Genomic DNA, 26,787 nt, shown 5'->3' on the forward strand with positions numbered 1-26,787 from the left:
TTTCAGTGAGGATTACGTATATTTTTCCACAAATGAATGTCTATCCATTTACCACTGTTACTATGGGTGTTTTGCTGGCTTTGTTACGCCTTGAAGTGTTTGAATGGGTGTGAAATGTTTCCTTCACTGTTGAGAATTACACTCCTTAGGGTTCACAGGCCTACGTAGCTTATTTGTCTCCTCACAAGTACCTGGTGCAATATTCTCAGAATAATCAAAAACTCATTGACTGATTAAGTTGATGCTATAGTGCTTTTTAGTTAAATTTGCCAAATTTGTGATACATAGATGACACAGAGCATTTGTCATTTTGCTTTTGGTGGCTTTAAACACATCTGATGAACACACATCTATAGGTGTTAATGAAGACACAGGAGTACTTGAGTTGATGAACACACATCTACAGGTGTTAATGAAGAGACAGGAGTGCTTGAGTTTGGAACACACATCTGTAGGTGTTAGTGAAGACACAGGAGTACTTGAGTTTGGAACATACATCTGTAGGTGTTAATGAAGACACAGGAGTACTTGAGTTGATGAACACACATCTACAGGTGTTAATGAAGAGACAGGAGTGCTTGAGTTTGGAACATACATCTGTAGGTGTTAATGAAGACACAGGAGTACTTGAGTTTGGAACACACATCTGTAGGTGTTAGTGAAGACACAGGAGTACTTGAGTTTGGAACACACATCTGTAGGTGTTAGTGAAGACACAGGAGTACTTGAGTTTGGAACACACATCTGTAGGTGTTAGTGAAGACACAGGAGTACTTGAGTTTGGAACACACATCTGTAGGTGTTAGTGAAGACACAGGAGTACTTGAGTTGGGGGTTGACTTACATCAGCAGCACAAACATGAAGCTCATTCTCAGTCTGATGAGACCATAGCAAACCAAAGTCCTCCTATTTGGTGATGGATGGACCCTGAAACCACTGAGTGTGAGGCTGACTTTATCCCACTCATTACTGGAAGGATATGCAGTGTGTGTGGGTACAGTTTTCCAAAACTAAAACATTGACACACTGTGACAGTGAACAAAACAGTGGCCATGTTAGATGCTCCTAGAGCTGTAGAAATGTGTGTTTCAGTCCTCCTGGTTCACAGAGTGCCATCTTTAGAGGACCTTGTCTTCAGGGTTCATTCTGAAGTGTGGGTGCATCTTAGAACATGACTGAGATTTTACTATTTATCTGTCTCTGCTAGAGGATAAAACTCAAAGAAGTGAGGCTTGGTTTGGAGTCCAGGGCCAGAGATGACAAAGAAGACTTAGCCATCTAGTCCTGCTTTAGCCAATGAATATAGGCTTTAGAGAAGGTGGTAGTGGGAATTACAGCCTCTTCTAAAAGATTCTCTTTCTACTTATTTATTTAATTTTATGTGTTGAGTTTTTGTGTATATATATATGTGTGTGTGTGTGTGTGTGTATGTATATATATATATATATATATATATATATATATATATATATATATATATATATATCTCATATATCATATGTGTGCTGGAGGTGCCCTTGGAGACCATAAGAGGGGTTGTTGGATCACCTGGAACTGGAGTTACAGCAGATGGTTTGAGCTGCCATGTGGGTGCTGGGAACTGAACCTGGGTCCTCCGTAAGAGCAGCCGGTGCTCTTAACCACTGAGTCATCTCTCCAGCTCCCCAAACCTTCTTCAGGAATGCTGTTAGAGATGTAGAGGAAGGGGATATTGAATATAGTGTGTATGTGTCAGAGCGTGTGCGCGTGTATGTGTGTTAGGAAGAGAACTATAACAGTTCGGGAATACAGATCTCTGTAGTTTGAGAACAACAGATTAGAATGACAGACCATTGCTGGCATCCCGAGGAAGCAACCAGGAAAACATCCAAGCCATTTCCCCCTCCTCCATTGTCTCACTCCTGAGAAAACGGAGAATTCTAGAGTTTAAATCTCCTGTGAGGAAGCACCGTAAGTGTATTCTCTTGTGGGGGGGTGGGGGTGGGGATGGTGTGCATGTGTGTCAGCTCATGGGGATGAAAGGAGGATGCCAGGTGACCCGCTCTGTCACTCCGCCATATTCCTTTGTGGTTTCTCACTGAACACAGAGCTAGGCCGGTGGCCAGAAGGCTCCAGCCACCCTCCTTGTCTCTGCCCTGTGGAGCAGGGATAGAGATGCACATCTGGCCACAGCCAGCTTTTCACACAGGTGTTGGGGACCTGAACTCGGGTCTTCATGCCTGTGCAGCAGGCTCTTCCCTACCAATCCATTTCTCCAGCCCTTCTTTGGCATATTAAGATGTGGGAAACTATTGTTGTTTTAAAGTGGTAAAATTTTAACTAATTCTAACTAACCAGGTCAGTGTTTCAGTGTTACTAAGTACATTCACATCATTAAACACTTTGACCATTTCTCTAGAACCTTCTCTTCCCCTTTCTGCTTCACAACCACTGTCTCTCTCTCTGTCTCTCTCTCTGTCTCTCTCTCTGTCTCTCTCTCTCTCTCTCTCTCTCTCTCTCTCTCTCTCTCTCTCTCTCTCTCTCTCCTCTCTGGATTTAACTACTCTAAGTGCTTCATATAACAGGATCACGGTGTTTACCCTTTGTGAATGGCTTCCTTCTCTTAGCATAATGTCTGACCTGGATCTTCGGCTGATTCCATTTTCCCAACACTCCTCATTGAAACGATTTTATATTGACTTCTGTTGTGTCACGGGAGAACTGATACAAGATATGACAACTTTTCAGACCTTGCCTTTATAAAATTGGCTTCATAAACATGGGTCACGGCAGAGTGTGCCTTCCTGACGGCAGGTGGCTGTTTTGCTTGTTCCTAGGCATGGAAGCGAAGGTGGTTTGTGTTACGCAGTGGCCGTTTGACTGGAGACCCCGACGTCCTGGAGTACTACAAAAATGACCACGCCAAGAAACCCATCCGGATTATTGATCTAAACTTATGCCAGCAAGTCGATGCCGGGCTGACATTCAACAAGAAGGAGTTTGAAAACAGCTACATCTTTGATATCAACACCATCGACCGGATCTTCTACTTGGTGGCGGACAGTGAGGAGGACATGAACAAGTGGGTTCGTTGCATCTGTGACATCTGTGGATTCAACCCCACAGAAGAAGGTAGGCCAGAGGTGCCGTTTGGTCTGATTTTGTAAAAATGTATTATATGTGTATAGATGTTTTGCCTGCATGTATGTCTGCACCATATATGTGCAGTGCCTGAGGAGGCCTGAAGAGGTCCTCAGATCCCCTGGGACTGGAGTTACAGATGATTTTGAGTGGTCATGTGCTGAGAATTGAACCTGGGTCCTGTAGGAGCAGCCAATGCTCTTAACCGCTGATCCATCTCTTATCACTTGCGAGCTTCGTTATTTTGTTTTTACAATGGGAGTTGGACACTTAGATCAAGCACTGAACTCTTCGGGCAGTTTGGAGAAAACTTCTACAGGTTTTGAGAGACTTAATCCATAGGGCCAGGGTCTAAATAACTGTCCTCATGAAGAAGGTGACAAGAAACGTGTGTAAATTTTTGAATCTTATTAATTTGGAGGAGGGGCATGTATGTGACTATGAGGGTCAAGGAGTGGGGGGTGGCGTCAAAAGACAACTCGTAGAAGTTTGTTTTCTCCCTCCGCCATGTAAGTGAATCCTGGAGCTTTAATTCAGGTTGACGGCAAGTGCTTTTACCTCCTTAGCCACTCACTGGCCTGAGAACATTTTTTTTTTTTAAATTTTCTTTCTTTCTTTCTTTCTTTCTTTTTTTTTTTTTTTTTGTTTGTTTGTTTGTTTGTTTGTTTTTTTGAGACTGAGTTTCTCTGTGTAGTTTTGGGGCCTGTCCTGGATCTCGCTCTGTAGCCCAGGCTGGCCTTGAACTCACAGAGATCCGCCTGGCTCTGCCTCCCGAGTGCTGGGACTAAAGACGTGGGCCGCCGCCACCCAGCCAGTCATTTATCTATTTCCTTTTCCCTTCCTCCTTGAGAGTAGCCCTCCTCTCATATATGTCCCATTCCTCTCCTTTGCTCCCCCCTTTGACCTTTTGACCTCTCCCCCTTCAGGTGTGCCCTTCCTATTTTCATGAGAAGGACACGCTGTAAATGCTGTGTGATAAATTGAGTGGGTTTTTTTTTCTTCTGTATTTAATGAAACGTTTTCCTTGATTTTTAGATGTCAGAATCGGTTGGTCACAATGTCAGTTTTTGCTTTACCACCCAGCTGGACAAGGGTCTTTAGAGATAAAAGCTAAAGCCACAGTGACCTTTTTAGTGGCAGAACTCCGAAGTCCTTGGAAATCAGCAGTATATGAAATTACACACTTTGTGTCTTCATAATCGTGTGTGACGGGTAGAAGACTGAGCTAATTTCTACAGTTATTATTCAAATGTGGAATATGTGTTTTGTGAGCTGGTTACAAGAACAGCGTTGCTAATCACAAGTCCTTCTTTGTTCATTCCGTCAATCTTTGTGATTTCAGTTTCTCTGATTCTTTCTACAGCTCGGGAGCTGTGTCTAAGTCGAATGGAAATTATATTTCAGATATTATTATTTCATATTTTCACAGCTTCCTTCTAGCTCTCTCCCCTAAATAGCCAGTTAGAAATACCTTGATACACTGTGTTGATGTATAAGCTGAGTTCTTAAATAAGTCTATAGAAGATGAGTGATTATTATGTCATATTAATTAGAGAGCCAGAAAGATCAGGACACTCTGTCATTCTGCTTTGCGGTGTGTGGTGTAAAACTGCAAAAGGCTTTAAAAACCTGCCATTCCACAGCCCATGCATCTGTAGTGCATGGCCTCACTGAACCTGAAAAGCTGTGTTGAAACCAACAGCAGAGAAGAGCTTCGCAGCCATGTCCAGTTTCGTGTGATAAGAACTGCATGTCTGTGTCCCCCATTAACTTTACCACGGTTTTTTAAAAGTGTGTGTGTGCACGCGCGCGCGCATGCCTGGCTAAATTTTATTTTTTATTGTATGTATTTGTCTGTTCTGCCGGCATGTATGTGTGCACATCATTTGTGTGCAGAGCCAGCAGAGGCCAGGAGAGGGTATCAGATCCCATGGAACTGGAACTGCAGACAGGGTTGTTTTGCTTTTGTTTTTGTTTTTAATGTGTCTGGGTATTTTGCCTGCATGTATTATTGTGCACCACTTACTTGCATGCCTGGTGTCTGAGGAGGCCAGAGAAGAGTGTTGGGTCCCCTAGGACTAGAATTATGGACAGTTGTGAGCTGCCATGTGGAGGCTGTGTGTTAAACCGTGTCCTCTGGAAGAGCAGCCGGTGATCTTAACCATCGGGGCCTCTCTCCAGCTCCTTTGCCCCCCGCCCCCGCCCCCCCCCCCCCCCCCCCCGTTCTGTGTTCTGTTGTTTCCGATCATACCCCACAACTCATCCCCAACAGTGATGGGTACTTTTCCCTCTCTGGAGTCTGGTCCTAAGCCCTGTGCTCTCCATTTTGAAGGCTGAATACGCACTGTTCTTTGCTCAAAAGTTGGCTGATGCCTCAAGATGCTTTTCTACTGTTTGAGTTCCAGATGTGGGAAGAAGCAGACTGTGCCCAGACAGCAAAGCCTCCTGGTCCCTGTGAGAATAACTAATTTTCCCCTGAAAACAAAGGAAGGGGGGAATCTGACCTATGTTCTGATTCCAGGAACCTCTCAAAATACCATTACCCTGTTATTTCCGCTGCCCCAGGTGACCACTGCTATTATTGAACACTCAGAATCCTGGCAGGCTGTCCTGTTTTTAAATTCTAGCACACTGAACTGTGTGTGGCTCCCACGGAGACTTTTTTTTAGTGGGTTTGAGGATAAAAAAAACGGTTTCTTTTGTTTTTCTTGGAAGTGTGCAGACTGACTTTTTTGTTTGGGCACACCAAAGTGGAAGCTGTTAAATTTGCTAAACAAGCTCTGGGAAGTCCAGCCAGGGCTGCAGGAAGCGTGCTGACATCTAGCAAACCTCTGGGCTAATTTTAGGGCACGAGCTTAGAAAGCTGCCTGCATTGCTTTTCTCAAAGCGTCCAGATCATAGTAGTTTAGTTTTAAAATGCAGTTCTCAGTTTGATATTCTTCCCTTCAGTAAGATAGGTAAAACTGACATTTATGAAAAAAAATACATACGGACCGAGGAGGTATCTCGGTTAGTAGAGTGTTTGCTGAGCATGTACAAAGCTCTGGGTTTGGTCCTCAGCACAACATAAACCCGACGTGATGGTACATGCCTATAAATTCCAGCATTTGAGAAATGGAGGCAGGAGGACCACAAGTCCAAGGTCATTCATGGCTCAACAGACATGAAAGACCGTTTCTCAGAGGTGGAAAGGAAAGATTTGAGGGTCTCCTTTTGTGTAAAGCAGTATTAATCAAGGACTTTTGAGTTTCTTTTTACTGGGTCTGGAGAGATGGCTCAGTGGTTAAGAGCACTGGCTGCTCTTCTAGAGGTCCTGAGTTCAATTCCCAGCACCCACATGGTGGCTCACGACTGCCTGTACCTCCAGGTCTGGGGACCAGATAGCATCCTCTAACTTCTGCAGGCGCCAGGCAGGCGAGTGGTGCAGACATAATACAAGCAAACACCCTTACACATGAACTAATAAGTAAAAATTACTTCAGTTTTTTTTCTTTTTAACTTTTTTTTTGAGACAGGTTTCAAACTCAGATTCTCTTGCCTCTGCCTCCCGGGTGCTGGAACTTAGGTGTGTACCTCCATACCCAGCTCCCTCTTGACTGTCTTTATTAAAGCCTTGTCTATTATTACTATTGTGCAGGCAGAGATTGTCAGTGCCTTCTTTGTCTACACACGTATAAACATACATGTGCTCTTTTGATAGACATTAGCTCAGATTAAGAGTTTCAACATTCACACTCCACCAGAAAATCCTTTTTCTAGAGATATCCCCCTCAAAGTAAATTTGGGATACTTTTAACTTCTGTTAATTTTGCCTGTTTTGAACGCCATGTAAGCAGAATCCTTGAGTCTGGCTTCCTTCCTCCAACATTGAGTCCCCAGGAGTCACCATGCTGAAGTGTGTGGTGTTTTTCCCATGCTGCATTCTGTCCTGTGACTGTCCTACAATATGGATCTGTTAGAATGTTGGTATATGGATATCTCAATTGTTCTACAAAGGTGTAAACATTCTTGTATGTCTTTTTAAAACAAAAAGATCCTTTTTATTATTTTTAAGTGTGTGTGTGTCTGTGTCTGTGTCTGTCTGTCTGTACATTCGAGTGCTGAGTACAGGTGCCAGGGAGGCCAGAAGAAGGCATTGGCTCTCTTGGAGCTGAGGTTCCTGCTGGGTATTGGGAACTGTGTGTGCATCAGGAACCAAACAGCCCCTCTGCAAGACAGCTGAGCCATCTCTCCAGCCCGTTATGGGGTGTGTGTCTTTTGATAAGCATTAGCTCTTAGTTCTTTTGGATCCATGCCTATGAGTAGAACTGCTAAATCCTAAGATATTTGCAGTTTAGCATTTGTAAAATCATAACTTTATGTCTTCAAAGTCATTGTACCAACTGCTTTCCTACCAGAAGTGTGACAATTGTTAGCCATATTGTTAGCAGCATTTGACATTGGTCAGTGGTTCGTGTTGGCCTTGCCAGTGGCCTTTGTATTTTCCTGAGCAGCAGTTCAACCAGAGCATGTATCTCTTCTGTTTGAAACTATTGTACAGTTTGAGTCGTGAGTCAGTGGGTGCCGGTGGTAGGGCCCAGCCTCATAGATTTCTCAAACTGGCCCACAATTGATTTTCATGCCATCAGATCTCTGGATAAAAACAGTGGCATGTTGTTTTTGTCAGCATCCCCTAAGGATTAAAAGGCTCCAAGGAGGTTTTTGAAATGTTTGAGAGAGAGAGACTTGGAAAGTGAAGAGACGTTTTGTCCTTGGAACACAGTACAGCAGCTGTGAGGTGAGGGAGAGGTTCAGGGTCCTGTCTGGTTGATTAAGCTGTACAAGCTGCGTTTGCGTCCCTGACAATGGCTCCTAGGTCATAGGATAACCTGCAGGAGTCATCTCCTTCCACCACGTGGGTCCTGGGGGCAGACTTACGGTCATCAAGCTTGGCAGCAAACATCGTTACCTGTTGGGCCATCTCACTGGGCCATTAAATCTTTATTATCATATATTACATACGATAGGTTTGATATGACATTTTCATACATGTGCATAGTGTATTTTGACCATATTCACCACCACATAAGCATGATGGTCCTAAATAGTATAAACCAATGCATAGGGTAAGGGGGTCACGTGAGCTGGTTTATTCTTTGTGGATCTATTCAATTATAATCTTCCCCTCTACACTGAAGGCTTCCTGGAAAGCCTCACCTTAGCAGTGCTTATGACTTTCTAAGTAAATTTCAGTTAGGAGTTTGCTCCAGTGGTTTATTAGGCCTTTAATGGATGTTAATTATATTCTTGGTACATTCCGAGTTAAGAAATGGGAAATGATTTTGCGCGTGTATGCAGACTTAGAGCTAGTGTTTGTTTCTTGGAGATCCATGGAGAGAGTAAAACGTCAGAAATCCAAACAGGGCAGAGAGGAGAGTAGTCTCCACCACGGGGCGTGTGGCCAGCAGAGGTTGAAGTCACACACCTGTGAGGTCAAACAGGCGTCTTTTCTGGACAGTGTTTGGCTCTCACAGAAGTCTTACATTGAGACTGTTTAGGCATAGTTCAAAGTTTTTAAATTAACATTATTTATTTGTGTGGGGGTGTTTATCTGTCTGCGTGTGTGTGCATGCTCATTTGTGTGTGTGTGTGTGTGTGTGTGTGTGTGTGTATGTGTGTGTGCATGTGTGTGTGCACGCATGCAGTTGCATGCCACAGAGCAGAAGGTCAGAGAACAATCTGCACTTCTCTCCACCATGTAGTTCTGGAGACTGAACTCAGGTTATCAGGTTGTTAAATGGCTTGCATTCATTCAGTCAGCGTTGGTGGAACATTCATCCCTTTAACATTTTTTAGCATGTTTTGCATATTTTATTCTTTTAAAACCTGACTTTCTCTCAGCCTTCTCCTTTCTATTCATTCACAGCTGAGTATTTGCCTTTTCCTTGGCTGTGATGGCCTTGTGTTTCTAGGCAGAATAACTGATCAGTGTGTCCGGGCCCTTAAAGTTAGACTTTGTCATGTCAGAGACTGCAGAGCTTTCATTTCTAGATGTGCAACTGATTTTCTAGTCATGCCCTGCGCAGTTTTCATTTATCATTTTTGGAACATGGTTAAGGGATTCTTGAGTTACTTCTTTGCTCGCTGACTGCAAACAACCTGGTGTGGGTGTGAGCCCGGGGCAGAGGCTCGGATGCTGAGGATGAAGAGTTCACTAGTCTTCACTAGCCTCTGAATTAGATATATTTCCCCCAGCCTAGTGAGAAGTAGGGAGGAAAGAATGATCAGGAAAGAAAAAAAAAATCCAAAAACAAAAAACTTGTCTCTTAGGGCTGGAGAGGTGGCTCAGTGGTTAAAAGTACTGGCTGTTCTTGCAGAAGACCCAGGTTCCATTCCCAGATCCTGTAACTCCAGTGCCAGGGCATCCAATGCTCTCATCTGCACCTCCAAGGCACCAAGCATGCGTATAGTGCACAGACATATATGGAGCTAAAATACCTATGCACACTAAATTAAATGAACATTGAAAATGTGTCCTGCGAAGATCATAGAACACTTTCATTTTAATGTTAGTGCTTTCAAGACTTTTCAGGGATGCATTCTCGTGGCCTCATGGGGAGGAGGTATGGCATGTGCCCATGCATATGGGGTCCAGAGGTCGACATCAGATGTCTTTCTATGTCTCTGCCCATTTTGAGTCAAAGCCTCTCACTCTGCCTGGCGCTCATCAAGAGGGTTAGACTAGGTGGCCAGTGAGCTTCAGGGATCTGCTTGGCTCTTTGTGCGTGTTTTGGGGTCCCAGCTCAGGCCCTCCTGCTTGTATGGTAGGCACTTTACCAACTAAAGGAGCATCTCCTCAGCCTCAACTGTGGCTTCTTTAGGGCCCCTGGACTGAAAGGAAAGGTTGTCCTTCAGATGTCAGATGTCTTGACAGGAATCAATTAGCGTATGAATGTTGCTATTTGGATAGTATGTGCCGCTTTATTCTGGCCTTGAACTCCTGAGTGTGAGCATTTTCCACATCTGCCTTCAGAAGAGCTAGTATTAAACATGTACACCACTGTCTACGGCCTTGGTTAGTATCTGTTTTCACCAACACTGTTATCATTTATTCTGGTTTCATGCATTAAAGCAGTTTATCTCCAAACTTTCAAAGTAGCTTAGTCTACAACAACAGCAGTCTGACCTGTGATAACTGAAAGTTCACCTCTGTTCCAGATCCCGTGAAGCCCCTTGGCCACTCCTCACAAACACCAGCTGACTCACCTCTAGGCGCGTCGGCCTCCACCCAGCCGGACGCCTCTCCGGTCGCGCTACCTCCGTCTTACCAGCTCATCAGCCTCCCGCCACACCCAGACACTCTGGGCCTCCAGGACGATCCACAAGACTACCTCTTGCTGATCAACTGTCAAAGCAAGAAGCCCGAACCCACCAGGTACATGGTGCATGCCATCATGTGTGTGGGGGTGTGAATGTGTATGAGCGAGTGCATGCATGTGCACATATGTGTGTGCGCGCGCGTGTGTGTGTGTGTGTGTGTGTGTGTGTGTGTGTGTGTGTGTGTATACACTTTAAAGCCTTTAGGTTTTTGTAAACCTTGAAGTTTCTGTGGAACCATCTCAGTAGGCTTCCACTGCAGGTTTGTGTTACATATGTTTATAACAATTCTTTGTTAATGGGTTATCTGGGAGGTCTTTTGTTGATGAAACAGTTTCTGCCATCATGGCCAATCACAGTTTACCTACAAGGCTCTTTGGAAAGAGTCTTGCAGTTTTTGTTACAGACTCATGGGTGTTACTTGCTTGACAGATGTCACTGACTTGTAAATGGTGACCTTGCTCCATTTCTTATGTGATTATAAACCAGCCAAGGGTCATCTTTTGTTTCTGAAGAAGGAGAGGAGTACCTACTGCTAGAAGATTTTGAAAGCAAAACGGTCCCATTGCAGTGAGTGTGCTGTAGTTTTGGATCTGTGTGAGAAACTAATACTACAGGTAAAATCCCAATATGGCAAATCCTAGAGGCTAGGCCGACTGGGGGACAGGGACATTTCATGAGGTCAAATAAACCGCTAACAGCTGTGACCCTTTCAAACCTTCCTCCTCAGCCATGCAGCAGTGCTGACCCCAAGCCTGATGTCACAGATCATTAAATAGAAATCTATGGAATGTCTGACTGACTCAGAGGGTCCAAACAGCATTTCCCCAGTGCTCTGTACAGGGTCATCACCCCCTACACACACACACACACACACACACACACACACACACACACCCCTGCCCTATACTAAGCCCAAAGATACATTAAGTTGATCATCTTTGGCTTTTGATATTGAGAAGCTGGAAGGCAGTGGCAGTGGAGATCGGAGAACAGTTATTTCACTATTTGAAGAAACAACAAGAAAATGAAGATCGATAAACAGGCCGGTGTCTGTCACTGACAGCCAGTGACCATCAGTGACAGATTGCCAACAGGTCTATTGATTCACGGTACAAAAGTGCCAGTGAGCTGCTTCTACACACATGGGATAGCTATAAAACAAAATGTTCAGGAACGTAAGCTGAACACATATACGTTTGTTACACAAAAAGGTTTCTCTTCTCAGTGTTAAAAAAGTGATTCTTGGTTAGTATAAGATTACAGAGAATACTTGTTTAAAATATACGTAGAACCTGCCAGGTGATGGTGGCACATACCTTTAATCCCAGCATTCGGGAGGCAGAGGTAGGAGGATCTCTGAGTTCGAGGCCAACCTGGTCTACAGAGCGAATTCTGGGACAGCCAGGGCTATACAGAGAAACCCTGTCTTGAAAAGCAGACAAATAAACAAACGATGTAGAGCTTAAAATCCCCAGAAATGGTTTCTGCGAACCATTCCCTGGGAGAGTGGGAGGAGCTCGGGAACATTCCACAGATGGTTTTGTCTTGTTTGTTATAATGGAATTTTACCTGTAAGAGCAAGAAAATTGTATGAATCGACACTAGTTAATACTGTCAAATTCTAACTCGACTGTGTTTGCCGTGAATTGAAGACTGCACACTTGTGAATGTGTCCTTGTGCACTAACTGAGACTTGGCTTGATGGAGACTCGCCGTTACTTTCTGGTGTCATGTTCTTAAGAAGCCAGCTGATCAGTGGCAGCGCTTAGTGTGTTTTCCTTTCATTAATTTCACTGGCACAACATCGTTACCGCTAAAGGAGAAGCTGTTCTAGAAATGACTGCGTAAGATACTTTGACAAAGTGACAGTTAAATAACAAATATTTATGAAGTACCCACCCATGCTCACTAGTGTGCTAGGTGCTGTGAAGATACAACCTCATTCCATAGACACAGTTCCCTGAGGTGCAGTCGCCCTGAAGCCCTGGGAGCTCTCGAGGGAACCTTCTGAAGGAGCCAGAGAATGTGAGCATGAAATGCTTACACATGCACACATAGGTCGTAATTCTCACACCGCCCTTTCATCTGCCAGGACTCAGCTCATACACATGCTCCTCCAGGAAGCCTGTCTCCAGGCTTTAGAGTGAAACATCCCTGTGGGTTGGTGGGGTTTCACTGTTGTCTCTTAGCATTTGCTTATTTCTATTTGTGTGTATGTGTGCAGTGCATGTGTAGACAGCGGAAGACAACTTGTAAACAACTTGGTTTTCTCCTTCCACCGTGTGGGTTCCAGGGACCATCCCCAGGCTTGGTGCTGAAGACCTTTACCCACTGAATCATCTTGCCGGCCTTCTCTGCGTTTTTACAGCATACTAGCTACCCAGTGCCCAAATCTCTGTCTTACTGTCGTGTTGGAAATAACCCAGTAGTTCCTCTTTCCCACCACTAGAGTACAAGCTGGTGGGAGCCAGAAGCCTTCCTCCCGACTCCTACCTCCGTCTGCTTTGGGCTCCTGCATGTACACTAAATGAAATGCATATTTTAGAGCAAGCATGGGTACTTCAGAAATTCTACAAGGATAGTTTGAGTATTATTTTTAAGATGAAAAAAACGAAGATCAGTAAGATAGCTCAGTCACCACACAAGCCGGACAACCTTGAGTTCAGTTCTCAGAACCCGTGTGAAGGTGGAAGAGAGCTGGCTGGCTCTACAGAGTTGTCCACAGCCCCTGCTCCACACGCACACACACATAAATAAGTGATTAAATATTACTGGGAGCCTTGATACTGGGGGCTAGTATATGGACCCATAGCCTCTAGGAATCTTGGTTTTTCTCTAATTAAGTGACTACTATTAAAACCATGTGTTGAAAATATTGGTGTTAGCTCAAGTGGGCAGGTTGTAAGGGGAGGATTCTGTGATGAGGATGTCACAGAGATCTGCCTGAACTTGGAATAGAATGGGAACAGAACAGGGAACAGATAAATAGGAGGGAGGGAAGGAGGGAGGGAGAGAGGGAGGGAGAGAGGGAGGGAGAGAGGGAGGGAGGGAGGGAGGGAGGGAGGACTCGGTACTCAGTGCTTGACTGATGGTCGGGGGTCGCAGGGAATCAGGCTTCGAGGATACTGACACTAGAGGGTCTGAATGAAATCACTTCTGTCCATGAAGTCAAGGACAGCTGGTTTGAAAAGGAAATGCAATTCGCTCTGGGGCATGTGAGCAGTATAAGGATGTTCTGTCATACAGGAATAAGCAGGCGGAAGTCGGACTTTGAAAATAGGAGCCTCGGAGTTCAGTGAGAAGATGAGAGCGGTCAGCATTCCCCGAGAAGGTGGAGGTGTGAGAAAGAATCCTCTAAGGCCGTGTGTGCAGCTTTGGAGGTCATTTCTCAGCAGAGACTGAGGGAGGTGCCAGTCCCTAAACAAAGGCATGCATAAGGGAGCGAGGGAGAAGGCAAGCAGTCCAGCAGAGCTTGTGTGGCTCCTCTGCCCCAAAGTGGGAGGGGCCCAGGAGCAAATTAACACAGCCAGGTGTTACTAAGAAACAGACAGGGCTGGAGCGGTGGCTCAGTGGTTAAGAGCGTGTCTGGCTCTGGAGGAGGACCTGAGTTCTGGTCCCAGCACCTACTCAGGCAGCTCACAGGCACCTGTAACTCCAGTTCTGGGGTTCTGATGCCTCTGTGGCCTCCTTGGGTACCTGCCTATGTGCACATACCCAAACACATACATACGCATAATTTTAAAAATAATAAAAATAAATCTTTTTTTTTTCAGGTACTAAAAATCTATCAAAAGCAGGGTTATCCTCAAATGAGATTTTCTAAGATTGTTAGGAGTTAGTTAACCCCACATCATGGATTTCATTCCTCTTAATAGTGTGGGCTTAAATGTCTCTCAAAGAGAGAAGGGAAGAGAGCAAGAAGCCTGCTGTCCCCTGGATGTCGTCTGCAGTTCCACTTGGTTTTTGGTTTGCAGAACAGTTTGTCAAGGCTGGTTAACAAGCAATAGATGAGCTTTGTAAACTGGACCAGTGCCGGGTTTTTTGTTTGTTTTGTTTTATTTTGTTTTGCATGTTCTTAGTGGAAGATGCGTTCCCTGTGTCTGTTTGGAATTCTGTGGTGTCTGATCAGTGCTGAGGATTGTGGGGTGAGTGTGTGTGTGTGTGTGTGTGTGTGTGTGTGTGTGTGTGTGTGTGTGTGTGCGCGCGCGCGCGCGCGTTTCCTTGGTGCAGCTGGGCGTGGGCAAGCACAGGACAGAAATTATTGAGACTGCTTCTGGCAGTTTAATGGTTGTTTTGTTGGTTTATAATTATAAGCAACTAAAGAACATTTATGCTTCTTGAATTTTGTGGATCACACACACAGAAAAACAGGTTTTGATTGCTGAGCTCTAGTATGTGTGTCAAAACTGTATCTGTCTGTCTTGACCGTGTTTTATTTTTGACATTCACAATTTTATTCAGACCCCACGTCGACTCTGCAAAGCCCACCTCTTCTGAAACAGACTGCAATGACAACGTCCCTTCCCATAAGCCTCCTGCTTCCTCCCAGAGCAGACATGGAGTGAATGGCTTTTTTCAGCAGCAACTGCTGTATGACTGCCCGCCACCCCGAGCTCCAGCCGTCTCTGTAGACTCCAGCCTCTATAACCTGCCCAGGAGTTATTCCCATGACGTGTTGCCAAAGGAGTCTCCGTCAGGTACGGAAGCAGATGGAGAGCTGTACATCTTCAATACCCCAACTGGGACTTCGAGTGTAGAAACTCAGATGAGACATGTGTCCATCAGTTACGACATTCCGCCAACACCTGGTAACACTTACCAGATTCCACGGACATTTCCAGAAGGCACCTTGGGACAGTCATCCAAGCTGGACACCATTCCTGACATTCCCCCACCTCGACCACCAAAGCCACATCCGACCCATGACCGGTCTCCTGTGGAAACGTGTGGCATCCCACGCACAGCCTCAGACAACGACAGCAGTTACTCTATCCCTACAGCAGGCGTGCCGCCATCCCGGAGTAACACTATTTCCACCGTGGATCTGAACAAGTTACGGAAAGGTCAGTTCTGGCAGCTTCTACTCTCTTAGGGGTCGATGATAGAGAGCCTGTCTTTCTGAGGGGCTAGGGCCATGGCTCAGTGGGTCAGAGCCTTGGCTGCTCAAGCCTAAGGACCTAAGCTCAGATCCCAGCAGCTGCTCACGTTTGTAACCCTGGCAATAGAGTGATACAGGACACCTGACACCCCCCTTATCTCCACTCACTGTGAAGGCTCACAGGCAAACGAACCCTCATGCACATATACCACGTTCATTCAGACACATCCATACACATGCAGGAAAACTGTTTTTCTCAGTAATTGTTCTTTTCAGTATAATATGGTGTTAAAAAGTATTTATCCCTTTTCTTCTATTGCCCTCAGCCCCCACACATATAGCGATGATATCAAGTCAGTACATCCCTCTAGGGTGTGTGTCTGCCTGCCTGCCTGCCTGCCTGCATGTCTGCATGCCTGCTCTGTTAGAAAAGACCTGGATCATCTCATGCCTGGAAAAGCGTGGTCTGATGCCTCCCACCTGTTTCTGCCCCACCGTCGAAGACTTCTGCAGACGCGGGCTGTCTGAGCAGACGTCCTCCTGGCCATGCCCTAGCCACGTCTGTGTGCCACCAAGGCCACGTCTATGTGCCACCAAGGCCACGTCTGTGTGCCACCATGGCCACGTCTGTGTGCCACCATGGCCACATCTGTGTCAGATCTCTTGGGGTTTCCCCCTTTATCAGCAGTTTTTACCTTTTTGTCTTAATAGGCAGTGACGCTGTTCACAACAAACTATTATGCCTTTCCTGGTCTTCAATTTTTAAAGCACTGAGTCTTCTCTGTCCATCTGAGCCAACAGTGGGTGCCTTGTCTTGCTACGTCTCATATAGCCTACAAACACAAACTGAAGACTTTGGGAGTGGGAATAGGTCTGGCTTATTCTCCAAGAGTCTTACGTTTTTGTACAGCATGAATGCCGTGTGTTGAGCATATTGTCTCCACAGCCCCTCCTTTCCTTTCCTCCCCTCTCCCTGTTCCTGTTGGTCCCCTTGATCTCCTAGAGTTTTGTTTCTGCTTTCATGTTCCATACGATTTTGTGTATCAGTATAAAATCTAGTAACCATTGAACATAATATTTGTCTTTATAAGATTTGTTTAATCCTCTTAATATACTTATCTCAAGTTGCATCCTTCTTCTTGCAATGGTATGATGTCAGTCTTTGTTTGGTTAGGTTCTTGCCTTTATTTATTCATTTATTAAGTATAGGAGGGCAGAGGACAACACTCCCGAGTCAGTTCTCTCCTACCGTGCGAGGCCGGAGAACAAACTCAGGCCCTCAGACTTAGCAGCAAGTGCTTTTGTTTGCTGAGTCGCCTGGCCAGCCCGAATTCATTCTTCTCTGTGGCTGGAGAGGCGCACGTGCATAGCGCACACTCGCCCTGCCCATCCTTCTGCTGTTGACGCTTGGCAGAGCTGTTGTGAGCCGTGCAGCAGCAAACACTGGTGTGCATTCTCGATCTGCCGCTCTGAAGGCCTCGGGGTGGCTCAGCTGCGTCATACCGCACATGTATTCTTACTTATTTACGTCTTTAGGAGACCTCCATACGGACGTCCACAGAAGCTGCTCTAGTTTACATTCCCACCAGCCATGTTGGGGAGTCCTCTTCTGCCCTCCTCCCTGCCAGCACCTGTCAGTAGTTTTTTATTTGTTTGTTTTTGTTTAATGACCAACATTCTGACTGGGGCAAGGAAGATCTCAATGTAGTTTTAATGCATTTCTCTGACAGCTAGTGAGGTTAAGCAGTTTTGCGTGTGTCAGTGGCCATTTGTACTTCATCTTTTGTGTACTGGATACTCCTTTAATTAGCCCATTTATTGGCTAGATAAGTAGTTCTCAGCCTTTCTAATGCTGCAACCCTTTAATACAGTTCCTCGTGTTGTATGACCCCCAACCATAAAATTATTTGCATTGCTACTTCATGTAATTTTGCTAGTGTTATGAATCATAATGTAAATATTTGTGTTTTCCGGTGGTCTTAGGAGACCCCTGTGAAAGGGTCATTTGACCACGAAGGGGTCGAGACCCACAGGTTGAGAACTCCTGGGCTAGGTAGTTTTGTGTTTCTTCCTCCTCCTCCTCCTCCTCCTCCTCCTCCTCCTGCTCCTTCTTTAGTGTATTCTGGGTATCGGTCCTCTGAGGTGTGTAGCTGGCAGAGATTTTCTCCCATTCTGTGGGTTGTCTCTTGACTCAGCTAGCTTCTCCCTTGCTGTACAGGAACTGTTCCATTTCATGAGGTCTCATCTGCCAATTGATGGCTCTGTGCACTAGGTGACCGATAGGTTGAGAATGTCCTCTGCCTCTGCACACAGTGTTTCCCCTTCTTTCTCCTCCAGCAGCTTCAGAGTCTCAGCTCTTGCAGGAAGGTCTTTGATATACTAGGAGTTGACTTTTGCAGGATGAGCTACTGGGATCTAGTTTCGTTATTCTACGGGTAGATATCCAGTCTTCCCAGCACTCTTTGTTGAAGAGGCTGTGTTTTCTCCAGGGTATATTTTTGGCATCTTTGTAAAAACCATCAGGAGGCTGTAGCTGCCTGGGTTTATATCTGGGCCTTCTTAGTTCCTTAATCTGTGTATCTGTTTTTGTGCTAGAATCATTGTTTCTCTAGGAAAGTCTTAAAATTTAAAAAAATGTTTTAGAGCCAGGCAGTGGTGGCGCACACCTTTAATCCCAGCACTCAGGAGGTAGAGGCAGGTGGATGTCTGTGAGTTCGAGGCCAGCCTGGTCTACAGAGTGAGTTCCAGGACAGCCAGGGCTGCACAGAGAAACCCCGTCTCTAAAAATAAAAAAAAAAAAATAGGTGCAAATGCTTTAAAAACTATGTGTTAGCGTTTTTTGTATTTTGTTGTAGTTTTCTAGCTGTTGCAAAAAAAAAAAAAAGCCAAACAATAAATACACCATAAAAATATTTTACCAATATGTGTTCAGCCTTCCAATGTCAATTTCAGATTTTCTGTTCCTTCCTCCTCCATCCCTGTCACCCTCCCCTCCCCTCTCCCCTCCCCGCTCCCTGCTTCCTACCACAGGACCTCTTGTAGCCCTGATCTCACTACTACCTGAGAATGAACTTGAACTCCTCATCTCCTGCCTCCTCCTCAGTGCTGGGGTTGTGGGGATGGCCACGCTGCATGTGGCCTTCTAACTCTTTCCAAAGAGGCTATATAACCTAGTTATGAGTGTAGCAGGAATCTTAAAAGTTCTTATTAATAAAATCAAACCTCAGGCCAGTTATTGGGGTCAATGCTGGTAGATCAGAGAGACAGAACAAGCCACAGCTATCTCACTTCGCCGGATCCTCAGCTGGTCTTGTCTCCTCAGACTGGAGGCCTCTGAGTCCTCATCCGGAATGGGTCTCAGCTGAACTACTGCTCAAAAGCCTGAATGCTTAACCAGCCAAATGCTTCTAGTTTCTGGTCCTCAAGCCTTATATACCTTTCTGCTTTCTACCATAACTCCCTGGAATTAAAGGCGTGAGTCACCATGCCTGGCTGTTTCCAATGTGGCCTTGAACTCACAGAGGTCCCAGATGGATTTCTGCCTCTGGAATGCTAGGATTAAAAGCGTGTGCTATCACTGCCTAACTAGTGGCTTTTCTGTTCTCTGACCCCAGATAAGTTTATTAAGGTACACAATATTTTGGGGAACACAATACCACCACATATGAGTAGTGAAATGTTAGGCTCAAGGTGGCTCAAAATGGGCACCATTTCTTTTCTCCATCTTTAGAGAACACTTCTCAGGCCAGGCTTGGACATTCGATTGCTGTCGTAGTCAGATGATGATATTCGTAAACATTTAGGTGTGTGTTTAATGAGCCAGCTGGAGCCCGTTTGATGAGTGTCCTTTCAAGGTTGAGGAGTGTGTGTGTGAACAAGTGTGACCTGAGAACAGAGCACCTGCAAGCTGGCAAAATGGGAACAAAAACTGACAGTTTTTTCTTAATTCCAGACGCTAGCTCTCAAGATTGCTATGATATTCCACGAACCTTCCCAAGCGATAGATCTAGTTCCCTGGAAGGCTTCCATAACCAGTCTGTAAGTATAACTGCCTGGAGTTTTCTGAATCTGCATACTTAGTCCCCCAGACCTAACTGAGACCTTGAAACTAACTACAGATCCCTTGTGAACAGATGTGATAACTGTGTCTTCATGGGTGACAGTGGCTTTGCTTATTAAGAGAAATGTATGTGTGTTTTAGAAAATCAAAAATGTGTTGACAGTGGGAAGTGTCTCAGGTGAAGAACTGGATGAAAACTATGTCCCCATGAATCCCAACTCGCCACCACGACAACATTCCAGCAGCTTTACGGAACCAATTCAGGAACCAAATTATGTGCCAATGACCCCTGGGACATTTGATTTTTCTTCATTTGGAATGCAAGTCCCTCCTCCTGCTCATTTGGGCTTCAGGTCCAGCCCAAAGACCCCTCCCAGGAGGCCAGTTCCTGCTGCTGACTGTGAACCACCCCCAGTGGATAGGAACCTCAAGCCAGACAGAAAAGGTAAGGGGATGTGGGGAGTAGAAGGCATCCGGGGTGCAGCTGGGGCTGCCTTTAACCAGACCTAAACACGGGAATTGACGTGGAAATAATAGTTTGGGTCCTTAGCTTAAGTACAGAAGTCCTGCTGTTTGTAATGAATGCCTCGATGTCCAGGTGGGAATTCCAGGTCTCCTCAATCTAGAGGAGAGGTTACAGACTAAAATACCCAGAGCCATGGCAGCAGCAGGCAGTGCCAGGGGAACCCGCACTGTTTCCCCCAAAGCATGGAGGTGGAGCGCATGACTCCCGCCCGACGATCCCCCTGCACTGACACGTGACCCTCACACACGTCAAAAGTGACCTGAAATTCTCTTGTTTTCCTTGTTAATTTCTGCCAACTATTTTGTTTTTTAAAAGAATTGCAAACCAGCCGGGCGGTGGTGGCGCACGCCTTTAATCCCAGCACTCGGGAGGCAAAGGCAGGTGGATCTCTGTGAGTTCGAGGCCAGCCTGGTCTCCAAAGCGAGTTCCAGGAAAGGCACAAAGCTACACAGAGAAACCCTGTCTGAAAAACCAAAAAAAAAAAAAAAAAAGAATTGCAAACCAAACCTAATACTAAATATGACCTTCCTTTGCTATTTGTATAATATCAAATTAGATTTAAAATTATAATGCCCTTGATTGACTATTTAACAATAGTGACAATGTCTGTATAATCTTTTCTCTTTCCCCACATCATAACTTAAAAAAAAAAAAAGAAAGTCCGCTTTGGCTCTGGGACAAGTGGAAGCTCTTATTCTGGGCTTCTAAGGAAACTGGGCTCCAAAGCAGCAGAACTTGGTAGGCCTGGTCCCCTTCTTCAGAGGAAACTTCTCAGCCCCTTTGGGTAATGTCTCCTCACGTTTTAAAACTTTGGGTGCAAGCCAGACATGGTGGCCAAGGCTTTTCATCCCAGTGCTTGGGAGGCAGACGAATTTCTGTGATACAAAGCCAGTCTGCATAGATCTGGGACAGCCAGAGCTGCATATTAAGACTGCCTCAAAAGGAAAGCAGATTTGGATACACGTCTTTTAAACACAGCCCGCTGTGCTCAGCACACCATTTGCACGTGGCTTAGTCTTGATAACCAACTGAAGTTCGAGTCTGTTATATGACAGGTTCCTGGCTTCTGCGGGGAGTTAAAGTCATTTGAAAAGCCACATGCCGTCTATAGCTTTTTCAGGACATATTTATGCAAACTTCTTATAACCTGGGCTTAAATCAGTAACACAAATCACGTTGTAGTTGTGGGGAGCAGAGGCGGAGACTCGGACTACTTCAGAGTAAAGGGTTTCGTTTAATTCTTACACAGTAAGGATGTGCTTCTGCTGAAATCGTGCGGCAGTCTGTGATCTCCACCCTGTGCACTTGTCTTGTGGGGCATCTCTGCATCCGCTCTCTTCTCTCCCTTTCTCTTTCCTCCCTGTGTTCTCTACCCTGACTGGGTTCAGCTTTCTGCGAGCTTTGGCCTGCAACACCTCCCTGTGGCCTCCGTTCTGCGTTCTGCGCCTGGATCCCTTCTGTGCCCTTCCCTGCCCACATCTGCTTCTCACTTCCTCCTCCAGCAGTACAGGCTTCAGACCGCTTAGAGATCATTTGAGTGCTCCGGGGTGTCTTTTCACACCTGGCTAGGTAGCCTGGCGGCTGTTGCGGCAAATGCCCACTGTTGGCCTCACCCGTAGCCACCCGCCACCCAGCCACCCACCCTTCCTGATCATGATCTGGAGTTGTTTTAGAAAGGGTGTGAGTGCCACAGCTTTTCTCCCTTTTGTTTGTCTTTGTCTTTAACTAATTAGAGATCTCACTAATTGTTTTCTTCTTGACATGAAGTGTAAGTGAACATGAAGAGATCCATAATTGCTGCACAGGTCATTAAAAGATCAGTATAGGAATTGGAGACACAGAGTATCGAGATCCTTTTGAAGACGTTAAACCCGCACGTTGTTTTCCTGTGGTTAGTTCATGTTAGAAGCAATCTCTACTCCTCAGCCCCCACGTTAGTTGTATTGTCTTTAGACTCCATGTAATGTTGAGGTGGGCGGAATGGGGGAGGGCAGAGGCTCTATGTCTGACCTTGCTGGCATGTCCTGTATTATGTAGTATCCTAGGTCTGTTTCATACTATGACATATTTGGACAATTATACCTCCCTGTGAACATAGGGAAAGGACCATGCTCTAGTACTCAGGGCGTTAAGTGTCTCAGGTTTACATCAACCTGAAGTGACTTCCCCATAGAATAGAACAAAGTAAGTTTGGATCACTTCTCGGGACTATTCTTCTTCTAAAAATAAACCAAACTTGAAAAGGGAGGGAGCTGGGTGTGTGGCCAGTGTGTGCCAGGTTCTGAATCCCATCTCCAGCACCATACCCTGACTTCATGGGCCAGATGATTGATTTGACAGCTTTGCTTAGATACATGATGAACTGAGGAAGAGCAGCTGGGGACAACAGCCATGGACAGTTTTAGCAAAACATTAAAGAAGCTATTGATATCATAGTACTATTAAAAGGGGGGGTTGCTTTTTTTTAAAAAATAGAGTTGTACCTTTAATTCCTTTTAATTCCAATCAATAGGATACCTAGGAGGAGACCTAGGAAAGTGTTTGCTGCTTGAGGGATACCTCGTCAGCTCACCCTGGGAAGGTATAACTGTTAAAAAAAAAAAAAGTTTCAAACCCAGATTCCAGGTAGTGGTGCATGCCTTTAATCTCAGCACTCAGGAGGCAGGCAGATCTCTGTGTTTGAGGCCAGCCTGCCTGGTCTACAGAGCGAATTCCTGGGCTACACTGAGAAACCCTGCTCAAAACAACAACAAAAAACCCAGATTCCAGCCAGATGGGGTCCAGTGCTCATGGGGCAGACACAGACTGGTCTTTCTAAGTTCCCAGCCAGGCAGGGCTACACAGTCTCAAAACACTAAGCAAGACAAAATAAAAGCTGAATTTACAATCTCACAACTGAGTTTCTCCTTGAATGTGTGCACAGGGAGCACGTGTCTCATTTGGCCCTGAGAGGGTTCTCACTAGTCATAGCAGCAGGTGAGTGTGCTAGCTGCCAGTTCAGTCACACCTGAGAAATGACTTGCGCTGTTATTTCAGTGTCTCTTATCAACTAACCCATGAGGAACTCTGGTTCTGTCAGAGGTGCTCATTCCTCTCAGAGCCTCAGCCGACTGGTTCTTTGCGGTTGCATTCTTTGCAAGAGTCTGAAAACAGGTGTCAGTCTGGTCCTGTTTATGCCCCGGGTTTTGAGTCAGCTGTCGTCATGTGCAGTACTGGCCAGGTTTTCAGATGCTCCCGACTAATGGAAGCTGCAGGACAGAGGGGCTGTGAACGCCAGCATGATGCGCGGCCCGGGCTCTGCAGTCGCACATTTAGTGGTAGCCCAGTGTTTGCAGTGCCGTCCCGGAGTGTTTGCTCCGAGCCAGATTTTACATGCCCTGAACAAGCAGCACTTTAAATGGAAGAGACGCCGGAAAAGCAGAGAAGTCACCGGAAGCACCCAGAGGAGCAGCCTGAGTGGCTGTGGAGCCTTTGTCCTTCTAATGGAAAAGGAGTTAAGTGAAGTTTGAAAACTTGTGTTGGTGTCAGGAAAAGTCAGCCATCACACAGAACCTGCCTGCCAGTCACTGGCTCACCCAGACTCTGCTATCTCCATCTTGTGGGTCATTCCAGAGGCTAGAGCCCCCAGTGGTACAGTGTCTGTGGGTTTGTCCAGCCGTATCTATTTGTACGGAGATTTATTGTTCTAACTTTTTTAGAAAGTGAGTCCTTGAAGCTTTTGAGTAGGATTGAAAAGAGCAGGGACTGACCTCCAAAGGCTGTCCTGTGACCCACACACTTCAGCCTTCGCACACAAACGCATCACACACACATACTGGAGAAAGAGAGAGAGAGCCTCCTTCACAAATAGTAAACTTGGCTCGGGCGCTGGTGGTGCAGGTGGATCTTTGAGTTCAAGGCCAGCCTGGTCTACAGAAGTGAGTTTCAGGACAGCTGGAGCTACACAGTAAAACCCTGTCTCAAACACACACACACACACACACACACACACACACACACACACACACACACACAGATAGTAAATTTGTTCTAATTTTTCTTCCTCTAAGCACACTTCTTTTGTTTTGTTTTGTTTTACCACAATAAGATTTTAATAGAAGAAACTTAAGGGGAAGTAGATGGGAACTTTTTCTGCTTTACTAATTTGAAACTGCCCCTACCAGGGGGAAAAAAAAAGTCTATGAAAGAAAAACACGGGAGAAAAAGAACATTAAAACAAAGTTATTTCCTAGACAGCTAAGCATTTGACAAGTCCAGCAGCCATCAGGAGACCCCTATTATCCCGATGATTCTGATTGTCTGGGATACCCCCACCCCAATGTTTGTCCTGGGAGAATAAGAGAAGGGACTTTGAAGATTAATGTCTTGTTTTTTAAAACATGGATTTTTTTCTAAGAGCCTCACTAGTTTTCATAGCCAAGATTATTCTGGGCAGGAGCCACCAGGCCTGACCCCACACAGGCTGTCATCCCCCCTGGGTGACCCCACACAGGCTGTCATCCCCCCTGGGTGACCCCACACAGGCTCTCATCCCTTCCCCCCCCTCGTGACCCCACACAGGCTGTCATCCCCCCTGGGTGACCTGTTCCTTCTATTTAATGCTTCTCATTTAAAAGATCTCTCTTCCCTAACATGTTCAGTACAGATGCATCTGCTCGAAGGATCCAGGCTTCTCATCCAGCTCTGAGGTTTTGAACCCCTGTGCTGGCCCTGCTAAGGAGGGCTTGGAGGTCTGACACATTAAGTACTGAACAGCAATTGCAGGCAGTTGAAGTATAGAGCTAGAGAAACGTGAGATACCAGAGCAAGACAGCAGCTATTATTTACCCACAAATACAGATAAGATTTGGAGAGTACAGCCTGGCACAGTAGCACACGCCTTTCATTAATCTAGCTCTCAGGAGGCGGAGGCAGGCAGATCTCCGTGAGTTCCAGTCCAGTCTGGTTTACATAATGAGTTCCAGGGCCACTAGGGAGACCCTGTCTCCAATGAGCGAAGATTTGGAGAGTACTGAGGAGAAATTCAGGAGGAAAGTAAAGCTGCAGTTGACCCTTGTGACAACCCTGGATAAACAACAAACTGAAGCTAACTCCGAGAGCAGTTTGTGATGGTCACGTCCGTGTGACCGTCCATGTGCCGGGAGGTAGCGCCCACTCAGGTAGGCCATGTCCAGGCCACTTCCGTATGCTCGGAGTAGTAACTGCTCCATGTCTAAGAACAGTACAGGGCACCGTTCTGCCTGGTTTGAGTTGATTGTCTCCGTGTGTGAACACATCCAGAGGGCTGTAAGATCTCCGGCTGACCTGGAGAACTCAAAACTGAACTCCAACGGATAAGCTACCTGGGTTCTCTGTAGAGAGACACAGGAAAAGGCCGCGTCCCTGAGCAGTGGGAAGCCAAAGGAAGTCACTTGTCCTGTGCACTTAGGCTCTCACATCGTCTAGTTTCTAAGACATGTTAGAAGAAACGCTAACATGGCACATGGTCTTCCTCCCTTTCCTCAAGTAAAGAAAACCAAGCAGCTGGTTGTCCCCCTTCCCCGACCCCCTCTCAGTCCCCTGTGCCTGTCACGCTGTAACATGCGGCCTCCTCCGTTTCGTCGTACTGAGCATGGATCGTATCTAGTGAGACTGGAATGCTTTTCACTAACAGTTTCTGTTTGTGCTCTTATTATATCACATTTCTACATATGGTTCTGTGACTTTTTTTTTTTTTAACAGAATCCATTTTCTAATTTAAAAGTAACATTATAATAAGAGAGTCTTCTTTTTACCAATTAGGTCAGAGTCCTAAAATTTTAAGACCCAAACCCCATGGTTTAGAGCGAACTGATTCACAAACCATAGCTGACTTTGCTACAAGAAGAAAGGGTATGTACCTGCGTGGGGCGCTGGGGATCTATTTCTTTTCATACTTTTTTATCTTCAAAAGAAGGAAGGAAAAGGGAGAGGGGAGCTTCAGCACTACTGCTATTGCAAATGGCTTCGCAGTGTGTTGTTCTAAAGAGAGCACATCTCGTGAGCCTGTCTGTTCTGATGGGCAGCGGCCGCGTGGGGAATGTGTGACTTCACGTCCACTGCAGTCAGCCCCATCTCTGCAGTCTTCTCTTCACTCTCCAGGCGGCAGCAGGCCGTTCTGCTTTGCTTAGGGGCCGCTGTGAGCTCCGCTTGTCGCCTGTCTTTGTATGTGTGTGTGTTTTCTGTCCTGAAATAGAACAAAAATCATTTTGATGTTTGTACTAGGGCATGACTTAGAAATTGGCAGCTGAACTCTTATTCACCATTTTATGTAAAATAAAAATTAAACCAAAAAAAAAAAAAAAAAAAAAAAAAAAAAAAAGCCGGGCGTGGTGGCGCACGCCTTTAATCCCAGCACTTGGGAGGCAGAGGCAGGCGGATCTCTGTGAGTTCGAGGCCAGCCTGGGCTACCAAGTGAGCTCCAGGAAAGGCGCAAAGCTACACAAGAGAAACCCTGTCTCGAAAAAACCAAAAAAAAAAAAAAAAAAAAAAAAAATCAATAAATAAAGGAAATTGAAGAAAAATCACCTTCATTCAGCCACTATGCTGCAAGTGTCTATTTTAAGGCTATAGACGGGTAAAACTCTTAACTCAGATTCAGTAAC

At 45.6% G+C, this 26,787-nt stretch overlaps 1 protein-coding gene across 10 annotated transcripts in view; it reads left to right on the top strand.

Moving 5' to 3' along the window:
• Gab1 (GRB2 associated binding protein 1) overlaps positions 1–26,787 on the top strand; it is a 111,908-nt gene that overhangs the window by 75,585 nt on the left and 9,536 nt on the right. For 4 of the 10 annotated variants that reach the window (XM_042277484.2, XM_076571930.1, XM_076571932.1 and 1 more), the window contains exons 2-8: positions 2,818–3,112; positions 10,319–10,535; positions 10,967–11,047; positions 14,942–15,543; positions 19,531–19,616; positions 19,780–20,083; positions 25,946–26,035. In XM_042277484.2, the coding sequence (XP_042133418.1) occupies positions 2,818–3,112; positions 10,319–10,535; positions 10,967–11,047; positions 14,942–15,543; positions 19,531–19,616; positions 19,780–20,083; positions 25,946–26,035 (1,675 nt within the window). The remainder of the gene's footprint in view (positions 1–2,817; positions 3,113–10,318; positions 10,536–10,966; positions 11,048–14,941; positions 15,544–19,530; positions 19,617–19,779; positions 20,084–25,945; positions 26,036–26,787) is intronic. The other 6 variants (XM_042277485.2, XM_076571933.1, XM_076571934.1 and 3 more) reach the window with 3 other exon arrangements.

Source organism: Peromyscus maniculatus, chromosome 5 (assembly GCF_049852395.1).
Source record: "Peromyscus maniculatus bairdii isolate BWxNUB_F1_BW_parent chromosome 5, HU_Pman_BW_mat_3.1, whole genome shotgun sequence".
Lineage (NCBI taxonomy): Eukaryota > Metazoa > Chordata > Mammalia > Rodentia > Cricetidae > Peromyscus > Peromyscus maniculatus.